General features: G+C 44.4%; 1 protein-coding gene across 1 annotated transcript in view; it reads left to right on the top strand.

The window, feature by feature from the left end:
* The window catches only part of NEMP2 (nuclear envelope integral membrane protein 2), a 281,558-nt gene that overhangs the window by 102,696 nt on the left and 161,452 nt on the right, over nt 1-17,410 (top strand). Inside the window, exons 2-4 of the mRNA XM_078680390.1 lie at nt 3,633-3,748; nt 3,933-4,164; nt 15,026-15,098. Coding sequence (XP_078536516.1) covers nt 3,633-3,748; nt 3,933-4,164; nt 15,026-15,098 — 421 coding nt within the window. The remainder of the gene's footprint in view (nt 1-3,632; nt 3,749-3,932; nt 4,165-15,025; nt 15,099-17,410) is intronic.

Raw genomic sequence — 17,410 nt, 5'->3', positions numbered from 1 at the left:
ACCGAGGGTTGACCAGAGGCGCCGGCCGGCGCTGCCGCCGGTAAACAAACTCCAACTTGCATGCGCGGCGCAATAGATTCGAAATGCGAATGCGCGCCAACCGCCGGTGTCGCGGCCGCCGCGTCCTCAGCCTGACAGGCGAAGATAGAAGCAGAACGCTTTCTACCTCCCCGTTTGACGGCCCGCTTGCCCCTGGCAGCAGGGACCGAAAGCGAGCGCTGCAGCGGCACCATAGACACCAAGGGAGCCGACGCCTCACCTTCCCCCAACCCCGCCTCGCGCATCAGAACCGCTTCCCCCTCCGCAGGCGACACACTACTAGGGGCCGCTCTCCTAGAGCGCGGGCGGCCCCTTTCACTTACCGCTTCCCTGCGCGACTTTTTCGGCGAAGCACACGCCGCCACCACCGCCGCAACACGCGCCGAGGCCTGTCGCCGAGGACGCGACGCCCCCGCCACGTCCCCCAGAACCAGGTCCAGGCGTCCCGCTTCGCTCAAGAGGCGGATCGCTTCTAAAACGCGATAATCCTCACCAGACATGACGATATGTTAATACCACACAACAATAAAATGTTCAATTTAACTAATGAGCTCCCGGCCACCATGTCATTCAACCTAAAATGGTGGCCGGGAGGAGGGGCCAGAGGGGTATATAGCTGGGCTCCCCCAGTAGGAACCGAGGGAGCCCAAAAACAGCCCAAAAACAGCCCAAGGCTGGCGCCCTGATGCAATCCCCCCCCACTAGCCCCTCCCAATCAGCCCGGGGGTGGGGACCTCCCTACGGTCGGCTGCCCCCCCTCAGTCCCCCCTCGTGCCTGGAGCCATTCGGCACGTATCGTTACATTACGTGCCACCATCTTGGGTTTGAGGCACCATATCTTCACAGAAGTCACTCAGTTCATCTTTGCCAACCACGTTTTTCTTTGTGTCAATTTCAATAAAGTTATTAAGAAAGTCGACACTTGTCCTGTCATCGGCACCCCAGTGAAAACTTCATACTTCTTTGTGATTTGTGCTGACACTGCGTGACTCTTTATTGGGTTACGCTGTCCTTCGAGTTTTGTTGGTATTTCAGTGACTTTCTTGAGCTAATATTGCTCCGTCAAGGTCTTCATGCACATTTGCTTCCCGACAGTTTTCACCTAGACTTGCAAAAGTACATAGTAATGTGGGGATAACATCAGACATTTTATCTTGCTGCAGCTTTCAGTTACGATTTCAACAGTGCAACCCAGTTAAGAATGTGAAATATGTAAAAGTTTGGCAAAGTGGTTTCTCACTCATTTGAAAGTGAGAGTTTTTCATATTGGCTGTCAATTATTTTTTACTGTGTTTAGAGCACCATCTACTGGGCATGTTATTAAAAAAACAAAGTTATATATTACTAACATGCATTAATTCTCATAGGGAAATAATTTGTTTACAAGTTTGCCTTTGGAATAGGTTTCATGTAATCCACATTGTCAAGCAGTTTCTTACTTTCTTCTTGATGATCCGCATCTTGTTTATTTTCATGTCTATTTTAAAATTTAACAGTTGGCATATGCACTTTCACACAAATATTTGTAGGTGGAATTTTTCACTGTTTATTTCAAGAGTTATTGGAGCGAGATTCTCTTTATTGATTCCACCTGTGCATTTTTACTGTTTGTGGATTAGTTAAAGGTTTATGTTGTAATAGCCTACTGGCTATGTGACTATCCACTGGTACGTGGATTTGTCACCTATGTTGTTCTACAAGGTTTATGTGCTACTAGTCTACCAGCTATGTGACCTCCAATTGTGTGTGGATACGTCACCTTATTTAAGTTATGCATTGTAATAGCCTACTGGCTATGTGACATTCACTTGTGTGGATACGTCACCTATATTTTAAAATCCCCTGTTCTTAAGATCTACTATTATGACAGAGTGTGTTTTCACTTATCACATGGTACCTGTGTGTGATTTCACACTTATTTACTGTTGTGTTGGATTTATTTAAAAATCCAACATGGTGTAATCTTCATCTCTTTTTCTTCTCTCTAGTTTTCTTCATTCAAGAACTGTATGTTGGAGCGTACCCAACCTTTTTCTTGCGTGTGTAAGTGAGAGAGTCTTGCGTTATGTCTCTTTGAGAGTGTTTTTTTTGTTTTTTCTTGTCCTTGTCTTGCGCTAATTTTTAATTGGTTGACATTCTCTGTTTATCACTTCCATACTAGCCTGGACAACTGGTGTGTCTTGCTGGTGACTTAGATGTCAAGTTCCTGTTTTCTTCTGTTGTTTGTTTTAGTTTTCCTGAGCATACGGTGGGAGATCTGTTTCTCACTTTTATCTTCTTTGTGTATTCCTTGCTCTATTTCGTTTCTTTCACTTCCTTACTTTCAGATTTGTTGTTTTACCTGTTGCTTTTCTTAAGTCCATTCTTCTTTTGCGTGTAAAGGGGGAAGGGAATGTACTGTGTTGTTAATTAATTCAATGCATTCCTTTTTGGATTGATTGCATATTTTAATTTTTGCTATTACTATGCTTACTTTTGTTTTATCCTTTTTGATGTTTATTAAACGGGGAAGGTGTGTAGGATACTGGTATTTAGTGTATTGCACCTTTCCTGATTCTCTGCCTTGCTGCTCAGCCAGTGTGGATGTTCTTGGAATGTAGGTATCTGTGGTAAGGTAATAGAATGCTGGTATGACTGTGTGTGGAGTGTCAGTTGAGAGGATGAGCTGAGCAGCAAGGAGGCTGCTCCTGGTGGAGCTCACTTTGTAGAGAAAACCTACTCTCCATCCAATTCTGTACTACTCCATGTTGTGATTCTTGTTCTACAATATCTACAATAAATCTACCCGAAAATCCAACTGGTCTCGGTTCCATTCACCTATTACAGAGACACTGCCTAAATCGGCCACCCAGAGTGCTCAAAAAGGCAGCCCGCAGCAGGAACTCGGACACCGGCCCCTCCGGCATTGCCTGAGTGCCCGCATTACCAATCCGCCGCTGCCCACAGGCCTGGGTTAAAAACGTATTTCACTCACTCCTGTCCGGGACACCCCCGAGTTAGTGTGGAGATTGCAGTGCTATAGAAAGAAGTATACGTAAAGGGTTTACGTGAAGAAAACCCCGAGTGGTTTGGGAGCCCCTACAAGTTTCTCTCCCATTCTGTATGTACCCATATGATACTGGATGTCTCGCCAGCACTTGAGAGAACTTATTTGCTGTCAAATTCATTTTCTCTGTTGTGGGTTTTGCACGGCCAATGGTAAGGATGGGTTTAAGGCGATATCCAGCTTCCCTGTCTCCGTGAAAGCTACGAAGGTGGAAGCGTGTGTGAACTTCATAATTTGAAACGTTTTACAAAAAAAATATAAGTGCACGAAAACGAGTTATTTTCTACATTTGATAAACTCAGCACACCTTACAAACTGACCTTGGAGGGAAGGTAATTACCTTTGCTCAACTACAGAGCAAAGTGTGACAGAGAGGGCAGGGCGAAAGTTCCTTGTGAGAGCACCAATCTAGACCCTTCTCAACACTGAGAAATTATTCAGACGCCCGCCGACACACACTGACACTGACTGCTGCGCCTGTCAACTAATTAGAAATGTATCTATTTTAAGTTTCTTCACAACTAAATGCTGTTTTGTGTTTGTTTAGTTAAAGGGTGCAAAAGTTTTCATGAAAACGCCACTATTATCAGCGAAAAAAGTGAATGTTTCTGCCATGTGCCAAAAGAAGCGATGAAGTTGAAGAACATCTGGTCAACCCTCCAGGTAGACATCAACCTTGTCAATAGTCTATATTTAAATTATATGTAATGACTGGTAAGAGCACTTCAGATGTTATGGGGAGTGTATACATTTGCGAACAACCATTTAACAACCGTGGCTATTGTAAAATAGTGCTATTTATTAGAGACTGTTTTCTGCTTCGTTCATTTTTTTTCCTCCCACGTAGGTTACAATTAACAGCACAGACACCTTCACAGTTGCATACACATCACATGAAGTGAACTGTCAGAATCCAAACAATCTCTCAGTTTTTGTAAAATGTGCACTGCAGAACCTTTGGCAGTGGGAAGAATGTAAAGAGAAGATTATACATTTAAATCAGTTTGATGGTGACGCATGCTTCCAAGTGCAACCAACAGACCAGTCTTCCTCCTACACTATGCATGTAAAGACAAACAGTGAGTAAGAGGCTTTTTCTACATGAAAGTTTTAGTTAAGAAAATGATTGATATCGTGTTTGATTATATTTAAAATGTTAAGTTATTGGCAGGATTATAACAGCCCATGAATACATGTTTATTTTAACTTGCTTCTACTTGCACTAATATTTGCTGCTTGTGACAGGTTCTCTTAAAAGGTTACAATCTTGGAGTCATGGTAACTTTACAAAACCTCTTTAAATACTTTATTTAAAACTAACTTGTAGGTTTTCCTATGTTAATGTTTCTTATTACATTGCAAGCCAATTGTACTTCCTTATGTGTCTCAATTTGTCATAATCGAATTTTACTAATATTCTTAATTGTGACATACTATTGCGAATCTGTCACTGTTTTCCTGCCTGGTTTACTTGATCTTTTCTAGAAAAATTAACACATTTTTTTTTTAATTAACCTTCAAAAAGACAGGTTGGTGTAGGCTAGGACTATACATACCTCTCACAGAAGTACTCCTCTAAATATACTATTAACTGCATTCATAAAACAAAGAGCCAATAGTAACCTTTGCCTTGAGTATGATAACGTATGGGCCATCTAGACCTCCAAATGTACTTACTCAGCAGAAAAAGTTTCTCATCTACTGCTGTAATATCATCTATGATCACCAGATGGTGGGGTTCTTATTTCAGAGCTGGCCAGTAATTAGTAGATTATGTTGAATTCATTTAGATTTTAGAAGATCTAGTTAGATCCTTCAGTTCAGAGGCTCTCCACCACCTCTAGACTGCCATCTGAGCGAACAGTGCTCCTATGTCACTGGTAAAGGCTGTGCTCAAGATACTTTTTGGCAAGGAAGTAAACATGAAGCCAGAATTGTATACTGAACTGAGCATGGACCTCTTTTTATGAAGAAAACGATTTTTAGTTTGCCCTCATATGTAAAAATCTTTTAGGTTTGTTCTAGTGATTTTTAAGAGAGTGATACTGTTAGAATGTAGCTCTTACCTGTAATCGAAATGAAGTTTATATAAGATTCTATGTGACTAAAATAGTATTTTGTGCCCCTCCTGATGCAGTGCTAGTCTTCAGCTTGGGCCTATAACTCCGGTTCAAAGCCTTTAACAACCGGTATAGCCCCGGCAGTGGGCTATGACGCTCTATTACATTCTGCACATCTGCATGTATGGTTTATGCCATGGTGTTTTTCTTGTGTATTTTTTTTAAATATTTAACCAAAACATGGATATGTAGTGGTCATTTTGTGAAGTAATGTAAAATCAATGGGAAATGCCTTGTCTTTTGGGAGTGTTGTTTCAATGGTTAAAATAATTGTACCTTGCACTCTAAGGCAGCAAACAATGATGTTGTCTTGTACATTTCATGCATTTGTGATTCGAAACAGGAATTTGAGTTTTGCGCTGAGATGATTGACACCACACCACATTTATCATTTATTCTTATTGTGTGTGTGTATGTGTATATATATATATATATATAGATATATATATATATATATCTATATATATATATATATATATCCGCTCCAATATCCGTACCATAGGACATCAGTCCATCTGGAAAAAAGGCACTCGCGGGGGAAAGTTTGGGTTATTTATTTTCACCAACAGACACTTCAGCAACATTTTTTTTTTTTTTTTTAAGTTTGGGTTATTTATTTTCACCAACAAACAGACACTTCATCAACAGACGCGTTTCGGTAGAAAACCTTCATCTATGTTTACCGAAGCGCCATCTTGGTTACAGTTTTAAACACATGGTGGATTGAAATCAAAAAAGGACTCGAATAATTCATCAAGATCCTATCGACAAACGAGCGCCATCTTAGAGTGTCTCAATAAACCTCTTAAGGAATTTATAATACTGATTAAGCCCATCGATGGGGGTACACATACTATATACAATCTATACAATATATACAACAACAATGGTGTGTATAGCCACAATCCCGCCCTGAATGGGCATGCACTCAAAACCTTACTTCCCCACCAGTGTCAAACTGTAGCCATCAATACATCCTGATCTCAAAGAAAGAAAGAAAGAAAAGAGGAATGGCCAAGGAGGGAAAACCAAGGAGGTTAGAGGAAAGAACAAGAGAGAAATTCTATTTACATAAAACACATAAATATACACGCTATACCAAGACATTATGTACAATATATACATTGCATGAGCATATGGTCAAGGGTATTCTAATCACATAGTTCTTAACTCAGTTAACCACAAGATCCATACAAACTTATTTTACCAGAATCTCTAATGACACATAGAAGTCCATACTCATTCCCCCAAATGTATAGCCAGTTCTTCACTGCTATTCAGCCCTAGAGGGTATTTTGTGTGCATGTCGATGATGTACCTCGACTCCAGCCTACGAAGTCGTAGTAATCTATCTCCCCCTCTCGGGTTACTGGGAACATGATCCAGTCCAAAGTAACTGAGTAGATCCCTGTTGCGTTGATGGACTTTGTCAAAATAGCGCGCAACAGGGTATGCCTCATCCCCCTTGGCAATGGCCCGCATGTGTTCCAGTATTCTCATTTTCATGGGATTAATCGTGCTCCCCACATAACACAGCCCACACGGGCAGGTCAAGCAATAGACACTGTAGGGAGTAGTACAAGTAAGGAAACTTCTGATCTTTCTGCGGACTCCTGCAGTGGGGATTTCATAACTCAAAACTCGTTTGCTACTCTTGCAGGCTTTACATTTCCCGCAAGGGAAAAAACCCTGCATAGGACCAAAGGCTGATTTGGGTGTTGCTGTAAAATGACTCTGCACCAGATCATTCTTTAAAGATTTCTGGAGCGTTGATATATATATATATATATATATATATATATATATATATATATATATATATATATATATATATATATATATATTCACTGAAAAAACCATAGGCTTCAGGGACGTTATAGTTAGAAGTTAACATTAAAAAAACCTTTGAAATTCACTGAAAAAAACATGGGCTTCAGGGACGTTATAGTTAGAAATTTCCATTTTTTTTTTTTTGTAAATAAATTTTATTGTTATCTGCAAACAAGTAGAGCATCATATACAGTAACACATCAGGTCGTTTCACCGACATTTCACATAGCATTAAATGATACTCTGGGCCCGCAGGGACAAACCTAAACCCTCCCCACCCCCTGTCAGTGCGCCTGCGACTAATACATAAGAAACACTTCCTACATGGGTATCTTCCTTAAACCGTAAATTCTCCACAGTAGTTGATGCAAAGGGGACTGTTCCTCAAGATAAGCCCACTGTGAAAATTTCCGCCCATCCTCCCTTCTCTAGGACCAGTTTCGGTTGACTATGTAACCCTAATCCACATCCTCCTCTCCCTCGCTTGAACTTTCCGTAGGAGTCTGGAGCGCTGTCACCAATGCTTCCCAAGCTCTAGCTTAGAAATTTTCATTTAAATAACCTTTTAAATTCACTGAAAAAACCATAGGTTTCAGGGACGTTATAGTTAGAAATTAGCATTTAAAAAAGACCTTAGAAATTCACTGAAAAAACCATAGGTTTCAGGGACGTTTTAGTTAGTTGGAGATTTTACTCGTACAAAACCATAGAAATTCAGCCGTTATAGTTAGTAGAGCTAATTATAACTTGCGCCCCCGCAATGCACTGCTGATTATGTCACATATTACATCACTCATGACCTGCTTAGTGACATCATTGATGACAACATCCACGTGATCATCTGATGGACCTCCTCATACCCTAATAAAACCTTTCATACACCCACTCTAAAATACAGACCACCAATTTCGAAACCATAGACAGACCTACACCGAGGAAGTAGAGGTAGCCTACTTCCTGGTGTTGGATGAGTTGTGTGAGGCAGTAGATTCCTCAATCCACAGGGCGGTCTCAGACGTGGTAGTACCTTTAGTGAAGAAGATGCTGAATGCACAAAAGTGCTTCCCACCCCTCCCTTCTAAGGTAGACCAGCTTTCGCCCCCCCTAACTTCTAGGTTGCCCATGCTCCCTGAGAACCCACGTAAGCGTCACACAGGGGTAGACCAGGGCGCTTTCATTAGATTGAAAAAGTCCTTCATGGGCCATATTTTAACCTTGAGCCCAAGGGGAATTCCAAGGTACTACCTTATGACCCCTCACCTTGCTTCCCCACCTGCCTCCGACAGATACCCAGTGGGTTCCGATGGTGAGTCAGATCAAGACCGGCCTTGGAGGCCGCAGAATAACCCCTTGGGGACAGAACCTCCTGCGAGCACCCCTGAGGGTGGGGAGTCTGATATGCTGAATCCCGAGGTACTTATGCACCACATATCAGCAGAGTGGAATCTGGGTGTGAAGGTTGCCACGTACGTGGCGGGGAGGCTGCATAAACCTTTGAATCAGGAAAACTCTAACTTCTTATAGGCTGAATGCCTCAGACCATCCCTGGAAGGTAAAGTGGCATCTACGCCATATATAGACTCCAAAATGGCCACATTCTTTGTTAAATATGTGTGAGACCTCAAAAATGGCATTGACCGCTCCTGGCGGTCATGCCAAGATAAGATACTACGCCTAACAGGGCCATTTACAAAAATTCTTAACCTGACCGAGGATGCTAAAACGCCCTTATATACCCCGAGGTACTCTATAGTTGGGCACAACAGGCGGTGCTGTTCTTAGGAATAGCTCTTCTTAGGAAACGCAAACGGCGCAATCCCTACGGAGAGGCGCTGATCTTGTCTCATTAAGATCGACCCTAAGTTAAGAGATCTACTTACGTCTGAGGCAGGGCAGGTGGCGCTCGCCGGAGTTTTTGGTGAGCTATTCATGAAGGAGCTCGAGAAGTTTGTCTCCACATTTGGGGCCAGATGTAGGTAGCCCAATACCGGTCGGTAACGGCCGAAATTACCGTATTTCGGCAGTTACCGATCGGTATTAGGCTAAATTACCTATTCCTTAAAATACGAATCGGTAAATTACCGAATCTGAAATGTAGGGAGCACTCAAATGAGTGCATTACAGGTTAAGGATTCGGTATTTACCACCAAATAAAAGTTGGTGGTAAGTATCGAAAACCTTTGAAAAAGCAAATTTGTGCCTTTTTCAAAAGTGCAATGTGGCAGACATACATGCCCTCAGGGCATGTATGTGTGTCACATGTGCACCCATGCACTATTCAGGGGTGCAACAGGGTGTCAATGTGACACCCTGCCACCCTTGAATGTGTTCCCCCATTCAAGGAATGAATGGGAATTACCATTTCGGTATTTACCGAATCGGTAATTACCAAATATTACCGATTCGGTAAACTTTACCGAATACTTATCTACATACCATTTACCGATTCTGAAATAACGAATCGGTAAAATTCGGTATTTTAGAATCTGTAAATGGAACTTACCTACATCTGGCCCTTAATTCCTTTGATAAAGTGAAGTCCTTAATCAAACAAATCTTTACCCCAGGAGATTTTGATGGGGCCAGGTGTGGCAGAGAGCGCTCGTCCGGCCGCCAGCAAACACAAGCATCTGGTAGAGGTCAGTCATCACAAAGTGGTTGTGGCAGGACCATGCCCACTTCGGGGATTTTACCCTACCAAGGGCTATGCGAGATATATAGGTTCCAGAGACAGTTCCCGTAGTGTGCAGTTGATTGCTCACAAGCGGGTGGGGGCAGGCTGGCACATTTTGTACATGTTTGTAGGACACTTACTACTAATGCTTGGATCCTGCAGACAGTACAGGGTTTCTACATAGACTTCTACAGCTCTCCTTTCCAGATGTTCCCCCCGGGAGGCGGCCCCTTTCAACAGGGAGGTCCAAGAACTCCTGGCTAAAGGGGCTACCTCCCAACTACCCCCCCCCCCACCCTTCGGAGTTCCTCAGCCACATTTCTCTTGCAAAGAAACAAGATGGCGGGCAACGCTCAATGATAAATTTACAGGAGTTTAATGAGTGGCTGGTTTACTGCCAAATAAGATGGAGGGAATCTATCTCCTCCGAGATCTTCTCCATCCCAACAATTGGCTGGTGCACCTGGATCTGAAGGATGCTTATCTGACAATCCCAGTGTACCCACCACATCATCGGTTCTTACAGTTCCAATAGGCGTCCCAGACTTTCGAATACAACTCCATGCCTTTCTGCCTCCCCTCCGCTCCATTGTGCTTGACCAAGTTGCTCAAGACAGTGGTTGAATTTCTAAGTGTATCAGGGATCCGCATGATAGTTTATTTAGACAACATACTCATCATGGACCTGTGCCCTCAGACTCTGAACTTGCACCTGCGGAGTGCATTGGATCTCCTTCAGTCCATTGGCTTTATCATCAATCAAGAGAAGTCTGCACTGATTCAATCACTGTCTTTGATCTTGGCATTTGTGATCACCTTGGTGGACTCCAACTTGACTCTACCATCCGGGAAAATTGCCAAAATCCTTCACAAGGTGTGTAGAACACTCATAAGACCCTTAACTTCTCTCCAACAGATTGCCAGGGTCGTCGGCCTTCTATCCTCATCTGTACAGGCCATTTTTCTGGGGGCTCTTCACTTACGGGCCCTGCAACGCCTGAAGGTGTCTCACCTGCGTTGCAGCCTTACTTATTTCTAGCACAGTCTCCTCTCAGAAGTGGCCAAGGAAGAGTTACACTGGTGGTTCACACATGAAAGCCTTACATGGACTAGCTATTTTAATTCCAAACCAGATTTGGTAATAGAATCGAATGCCAGCAGCTCTGCTGGGGGAAACGCTGTGGGGAATTTGCGACTGGAGATGGATGGTCCGCGTCAGAGCAGGCCCTGCACATTAATTGCCTGGAGCCGATGGCAGGCTCTTTCACAGTGAGATGTTGGACGAGAGAACGTGTCAAATGCTATGTACTGTTGAAAATGGACAATGAAGCAGTAGTCTGTTACATCAACGATCTGGGAGGTACGCACTCCCAAGCGCTGTCCGATCTGGTGTAGAGTTTCTGGGACTACGGACTCAAACATCACATGTCAGTGGTGTCGGAGCATCTCCCGGGCTCAGACAACTAAGTGGCAGATTGGCAATCTTGTCATCACAACTATACAAGACTGGAAACTGTCTCCACAGGTGTTTCATGCCCTGTCGAGTAGTTTGGGTCCTTTCACAGTTGTTCCTTGTCGTCAGTGATGGTACTGACCATGTCATGATTGATGTAATATGTGAGGTCATAAGCAGTGCATTGCAAGGGTGTAAGTTATAGTTAGCTCAGGTGACATAACTGCTGAATTTCAATGGTTTTATACGAGTGAAATCTGAGCCTAAGTATAACATCCATGTAACCTTTGGATTTTTGGTGAATTTCTAAGTTTTTTAATGCTATTTGCTAACTATAACATCCCTGTAAACCTTGCTTTTTAATTTAAGTGAATTGTGAAGTGTTTTTTTTAAATTGTATTTTCTTACTGTAACCTTTGAGAGTGAGTGTGTGAGTAAGTGCATGAGTGTCTCAGTGGGTGTGTGAGTGTGTGTGCGTGAGTATCTCAATGGGTATGTGAGTGGGTGTATGAGTGTCTCTGTGAGTCTGTGAGTGGGTTGTGAGTCTCTGAGTGGGTCTGAGAATGGGTATGTGGGTTTGAGTGAGTATGAGTGAGTGAGTGCATGAGTCTGCGAGTGGGTCTCTGAGTGAGTACATGAGTCTTTTAGTGGGTCTGTGAATGGGTACGTGAGTGAGAGGGTCTGTGAGTGGGTGCATGAGTTTATGTGTGGGTGTGCGAGTATCTCAGTGGATCTGTCAATGGATACAAACGTTTCAGAGTGGGACTGTGAGTGAGTACATGAGTCTCTGAGTGGGTCTGTGTGTGCATGAGTATAGAAAAGGGTATGTGAGTCAGTGCATGAGTGTCTCAGTGGGTCTGTGAGTGGGTGCATGAGTGTCAGCAGGTCTGTGAGTGGGTGTGTGTGTGTGTCTAAATGGCCTCAGTTTCGCCCACTTCTGCTCTGTTTTGCCTTTCCGGCTCATATATCTCCCCTCTGTTTTGTGTTTGTTTTTCTGCCTTCTGTTTGACTCTTTCTAATAATTTTTCTGCCCTTTGTATTTCCTTTCCTGCTCGTTTTTCTGCCCTCTGTTTTGCCCTTCTTCTTGATTTTGTGCCCCCTTATTCAGTGGGGCAAGAGGGTCACATTTCAGCCCCGGAACCCAATCCCCCGGGGCCTGGCCTTAATTCAATAAGGTAGGCGGAGCCTCAAGACCCCTGCGGTTCCAGCCGGCTCCCCACCTTCTGCGGAGCTGGCATTGCTACTGCATGCAGGGAGCTGCTAAGTATGCTGCTCCCTACGTGCAGGAGCAATAGTTTCAACTGTTTCCCTGCCCGCATGACAGCGGGCAGGGAAACAGATGAAAACTCTGCGTCTAATAAGTTGTTATGTTATGTTATATTGAGTTTGTATAGCGCACGGCTACTCTAAAAGAGTGTCCCGGCGCTTTCCACAGGCAGCTCGGTGTAGAATAACACAACAAGAAACAACAGATACAAAGAAAAAAAAAGAAAAACCCACCAGAAAAAGCCTAAAGATTAAAAAGCCAAGTCTTCAGGCTCTTCCTGAACTGAAGCAGATTGGAGGTGCTGCGTAGCGCCAGCGGAAGCGAGTTCCACAGCTGGGGAGCCTTGAAGCTGAAGGAGCGCCCCCCAGTGCGGCCCTTCCTCACACGCGGGACCACGGCATTAAAGAGAGATTCGGACCGCAGTGAGCGGGCTGGGCGATATAAGGCCAATCTTCGCTGCAGGTATCCAGCACCTAAACCAAACAATGCTTTGTGCATCAGCGTCAGAGATTTAAACATGATCCGCTTCCGGATAGGCAGCCAGGGAAGCGTACGCAGCAACCCAGAAGCTCGTGCTCGCCTATGCAGGCCAAAAATGGCGCGGGCAGCAGAGTTTTGTGCCACCTGCAGGCGCTGGACCAAATAATCAGGAAGGCCAAGGAAAAGGGCGTTGGCGTAATCCAACCTGGATCCAATGAGCGCATGCACAGTAATCCGCCTATGCTCCACAGACAGCAATGGTAGGAACTTGCGGAGCATCTTCAGAATGCCGAAACAGGTGCCGGCCAGCCCAAGGACATGAGCTCTCAATGAGAGCTTGTTGTCCAGCTTGACACCAAGGTTTTTTGCAACCTGTGATGACTGTGCGGGAGGACACATGTCAGACGGCCACCATTGCCGCCATTCAGGGTCGGTGGCACAGCCAAAGAATAAGACCTCCGACTTACTGGAGTTGGCCTTCAAACTGTTCCGCTGGAACCAGTCGAAGACCATTCCCAGACAGCCCCGAATACTCTCTCCATCAAATGCCTGGTCTTTACCGCATGTGAAGAGGAGTTGCGTGTCGTCGGCGTAGGACACGATCTGGGCCCCATAGGCCTCCACCGCAGCCGCCAAAGGGGACATGAAGATGTTAAACAACGACGGGCTCAACACAGAACCCTGTGGAACCCCGACTCCCAATGGCGGCATCTCGGCGGAGCTCTGGGAAACCCAGATCGTCTGGCGGCGGCCTTCAAGAAAAGATGTAAACCATTTGAACACCGTCCCCCTAATGCCGATGTCATAAAGCCTGGCGAGGAGCGCCTCATGGGGGACGGTGTCAAAGGCCGCCGACAGGTCCAACATGACTAACATGGCCTTGCCGCCCACATCCAAGGTCTCCCTGATGATCTCCGAGACCTCCAACAACGCCGTTTCCGTGCTGAAATTAGGACGGAATCCGGATTGGGATGGATGGAGCAGATTGTTGGCTTCTAAAAAGCTCGACAAGACGCCATGGACATGTTTCTCTGTGATCTTGGCCAGAGCCGGGAGAAGTGAAATTGGCCTATAATTGGCCAGAACCTCGGCATCAAGACCAGGCTTTTTCAGGAGGGGGATTACCATCGCCCTTTTCCAGGTGCGTGGGACACTCCCCTCCCTCAGGGAGGCATTGAGGATAGGGTTGACCAGGGGGTTCACCAACGCCGCCATCCCGGCCAAAAATTTGGCAGGGCAGGGGTCTAGTGGCGAGCCTGATTTAAGACTGGCCAACAGCACCCGGGACGCATCGCTGGAAACGGCTGGAAAGTCTGACAACACAGCGACAGGCATGGACGGTAACCCATGTCCCGCCCCGGGGCCGCAGCAACCCTCCTCCGAGCTCTCCAAAGTGGGAGTGATTTGACAGCTCCTGCTTGCTGGAAGCAGAGTTTTGTTCAATCTTGCTTGGCGAGAGCTACCAGTTCCTGCAAGGCGAAAGAAAACTGCTATGTCATAGGTTGGGCACTGCTGAACATAGCAGGAGCAAACCCTGGGGGGTAGGGTCCCCAGGGCCATATTTGGCTCCAGGAGAGGGCGGCCGCTTGGCTCCCTTCTTTGTTTAATTTAGACCCAGGGGGATGGTGGTCCTCTCTCCGGGGCTTCAACAAACACTGGGGGAGGGGGGGCATGGTGGGGGGGGACACGCGGCACCCTTCCTGTTTTAAAAATAAAGCCCCAGGTTGTTGGTGGTCCCTGGGGTTCAAATCAGCGTGTGAGTAGGGGGGAGGGGGTCCACGCTGCCCCTCTGCAATATATGAAATAAGCCCCGGGGAGGTGGTGGTGTCAGGGGTTTAAATGAGCCTTAGGAGGGGGTCCCGTGCACACCTTCCTTTTTTTTCCACATGCCCCTAGAATCTGACCCACCCAAGGGCTATACTCTAAACAAGTGTAAGAAACAAAAAAAATTGCCACGGATTTTGAGGCAGGAAAATATGTTTCAGAAGCCATGTTTTGTTAATGTGCACTTATTTTGCTATGTTTACAATTTATGTCCAAACTATTGGCCGTGTCCCAGCTGGTCAGTTGAAAGCCACATACGAAATAAACAACTTCATGAATTTGTTTTTTTCAGACTTTGACATAAGACTCTTCGTGATGTTCTGCAGTGGTCTTTTTCTATTCTGGTACGCAAATTCCCTGAGTAGGTAAGTATGTGCAGTATTTGCTGTTCTCAAATTTAATTAAAATTCATGTTCGCACCTGCATGACATTGCTCGAAACTTAACGCCATGATAGAGGTTAAATTGAAGTGAACTGTTCTTTTGGCAGATAGCCCAGCATATTCTTCGAATACCTAAGTAATAATGCATGCTTTTATATGTGCAGGAAGACAGGGCCATAAAAGCCAGCTACATTGCAAACATCTCTTAGCTGTGGCTGCTTGTCGATCATTTTACCCATTCGTAAGACTGCTTTGCATTCCACGGTTTGCATCAATGCAAACCTTTCTTTTAGACACATCTATGTAAAAAAAAAAAAAAAATAGCCACTTAAGCTTTCATTTACACCTGTATGGAGGCACTGCGCCCCCTTAGACTTCAGCCCAGCCAACACTCCTTCGGGGCCACTAGCAATGATTGCCATTGCTTACAGGAGCAGCGAAGTTACAGTGGGGAATGGCGGACAGATATATGAATGGAGGTGTAATCACCAGCAGGCTGTTTCTCCTGAAACGTTTATTAATAGATTGTGAAGCAAGCACGCCCTTTTTATATAAGACAGCTACCAGGACTAATATCATTATCTGGCCCAAGATGCTGGATATGCCATATTTGCTCTTTACATGCATACATTTTTATTTATTTATTCAAAAGAGATTCTCGTCCTATGAAGGCCCGCTTAGTTTTGCTGCCTCTTGCCCACAAAACAATGCTGACATGCCTGCAGCCTGGTAGAAGCAGTGACAGGCAGAGACATTTGAAATCCCTAGGATTTTTCTATGTCATCATGGAAATCAATTGAATTCCTTTTCCTATCCCTAATCTTAGTGATTATTATGGTGTGTTCTGGGGTTTAGGCAACAGGAGTGGTTTCCTCATCAGGGCATGGAATGTCTGGGCATTCCCATAGTCTACCAGGCATGTGTGCAGCTCTGGGTAAAATGCCCAGTGATTCGCTAAGCCACCGCGAAGGGAGAGGTGGGGCCCCCACCACCAGCTAGCTCTGTTTCTTACACAAATGGAGTGTAGCATGCAGGTGGCCCTGGCAAAGCAGGGGATACTATCATCTGATTGACTCTTTGTGGCCGCGATGCCAGCTACTGACTCCTTCCTCCAAAGTTAAAATTGGGGCTATAAGGTGGAAAATGCCGGTTAAGTTCTGGTCCCTAGATGCATGTAGCGTGAAGCCACCACACCAAAATAACGTGACTCCAACAGCTTGTTTAGAGCAGGTAAAAGCGTATTTAATGAAGGCACCTCACCATACAGAAACCAGGAGCACCTGCCAAAGCTACTGACAAGTTGTCCCTGATCACCTTTAACATTCTAAGTTCTATATTCTATATTGCAGCTTGACCCTGTACCTTGGAGACTGCACACCACTATGTTCGTCACAATATACCACAATGCACTTCGAAAATCATTTTCCCCAGGTCCATTGTCATGTTGCTTTTCAGCCTCAAAAAGCACTCTCTGTTTGACATCATGATATAATGTCCACCTCATGCGAATGTCAACTTTCCTACCTTTTCAATATGTCATTCGGAGAAGGAGCAACTATGTAGTGTGCTGAAGAACTTAACAGTAGCAAGCTGGAGCTGAGATTAAGTGTTCATTTTAAAAGATGTTTGTTGCATAGGAACATCTGTTTTATTTAGTCATTTAGAGTTTTCACTCAGTGTGGACCTGGTAGAAATGTATCTGACTGGTTTACAATATCTTCAGATAAGTCAGACTTATCTTGCCTACATAGTACTTCGTTTTAGAGCTAACAGTTTTTTTCTGTTGGTGCTGCCAGATGTACTTCAGTCACCGTTAATTCACAATGTTGTGTTCATTCATTACTGAGTCTCTTTTGACACAGTTAAACAGCACTTTCAATTTCAGATGTTCTCATTGCTTTATACTTTCTAATAAAACCATAAAAAACAGTTATTTTTCAACATGTATGACATTAGATGATGTATGGTGGTAACCAGAAGTTCAAAATAAGTACCGAAAGTGTGACTGTGCAATACATATACGTATTAGATGTTCTAGAAAGGACTTTGCGTACATTGATATTGTTTAGAGTATATTTGCAATAAAGGACTTTTCATTTTGAAGCATTTCAGCTACAGGGTTGTCTTATTTATGTATTATAATGTTTTGTAAAGAGCTGGTTGTCATCTTGCAATGACCTTATAGTACTCTTCGTGCAGAGTGTAGTATAGTTCAGCAAGACGTTAAACACATCGCAGTTAGAGTCCAGAAATATATGATTTTAGCAATCAACTGGCATTCTTCTATTGTGAAAC

Source organism: Lissotriton helveticus, chromosome 3_1 (genome assembly GCF_964261635.1).
Source record: "Lissotriton helveticus chromosome 3_1, aLisHel1.1, whole genome shotgun sequence".
In the NCBI taxonomy this organism is placed as follows: Eukaryota; Metazoa; Chordata; class Amphibia; order Caudata; family Salamandridae; genus Lissotriton; species Lissotriton helveticus.
The sequence above is the reverse complement of the archived record's forward strand: the minus strand, read 5'-3'. Positions and strand labels throughout refer to the sequence as shown.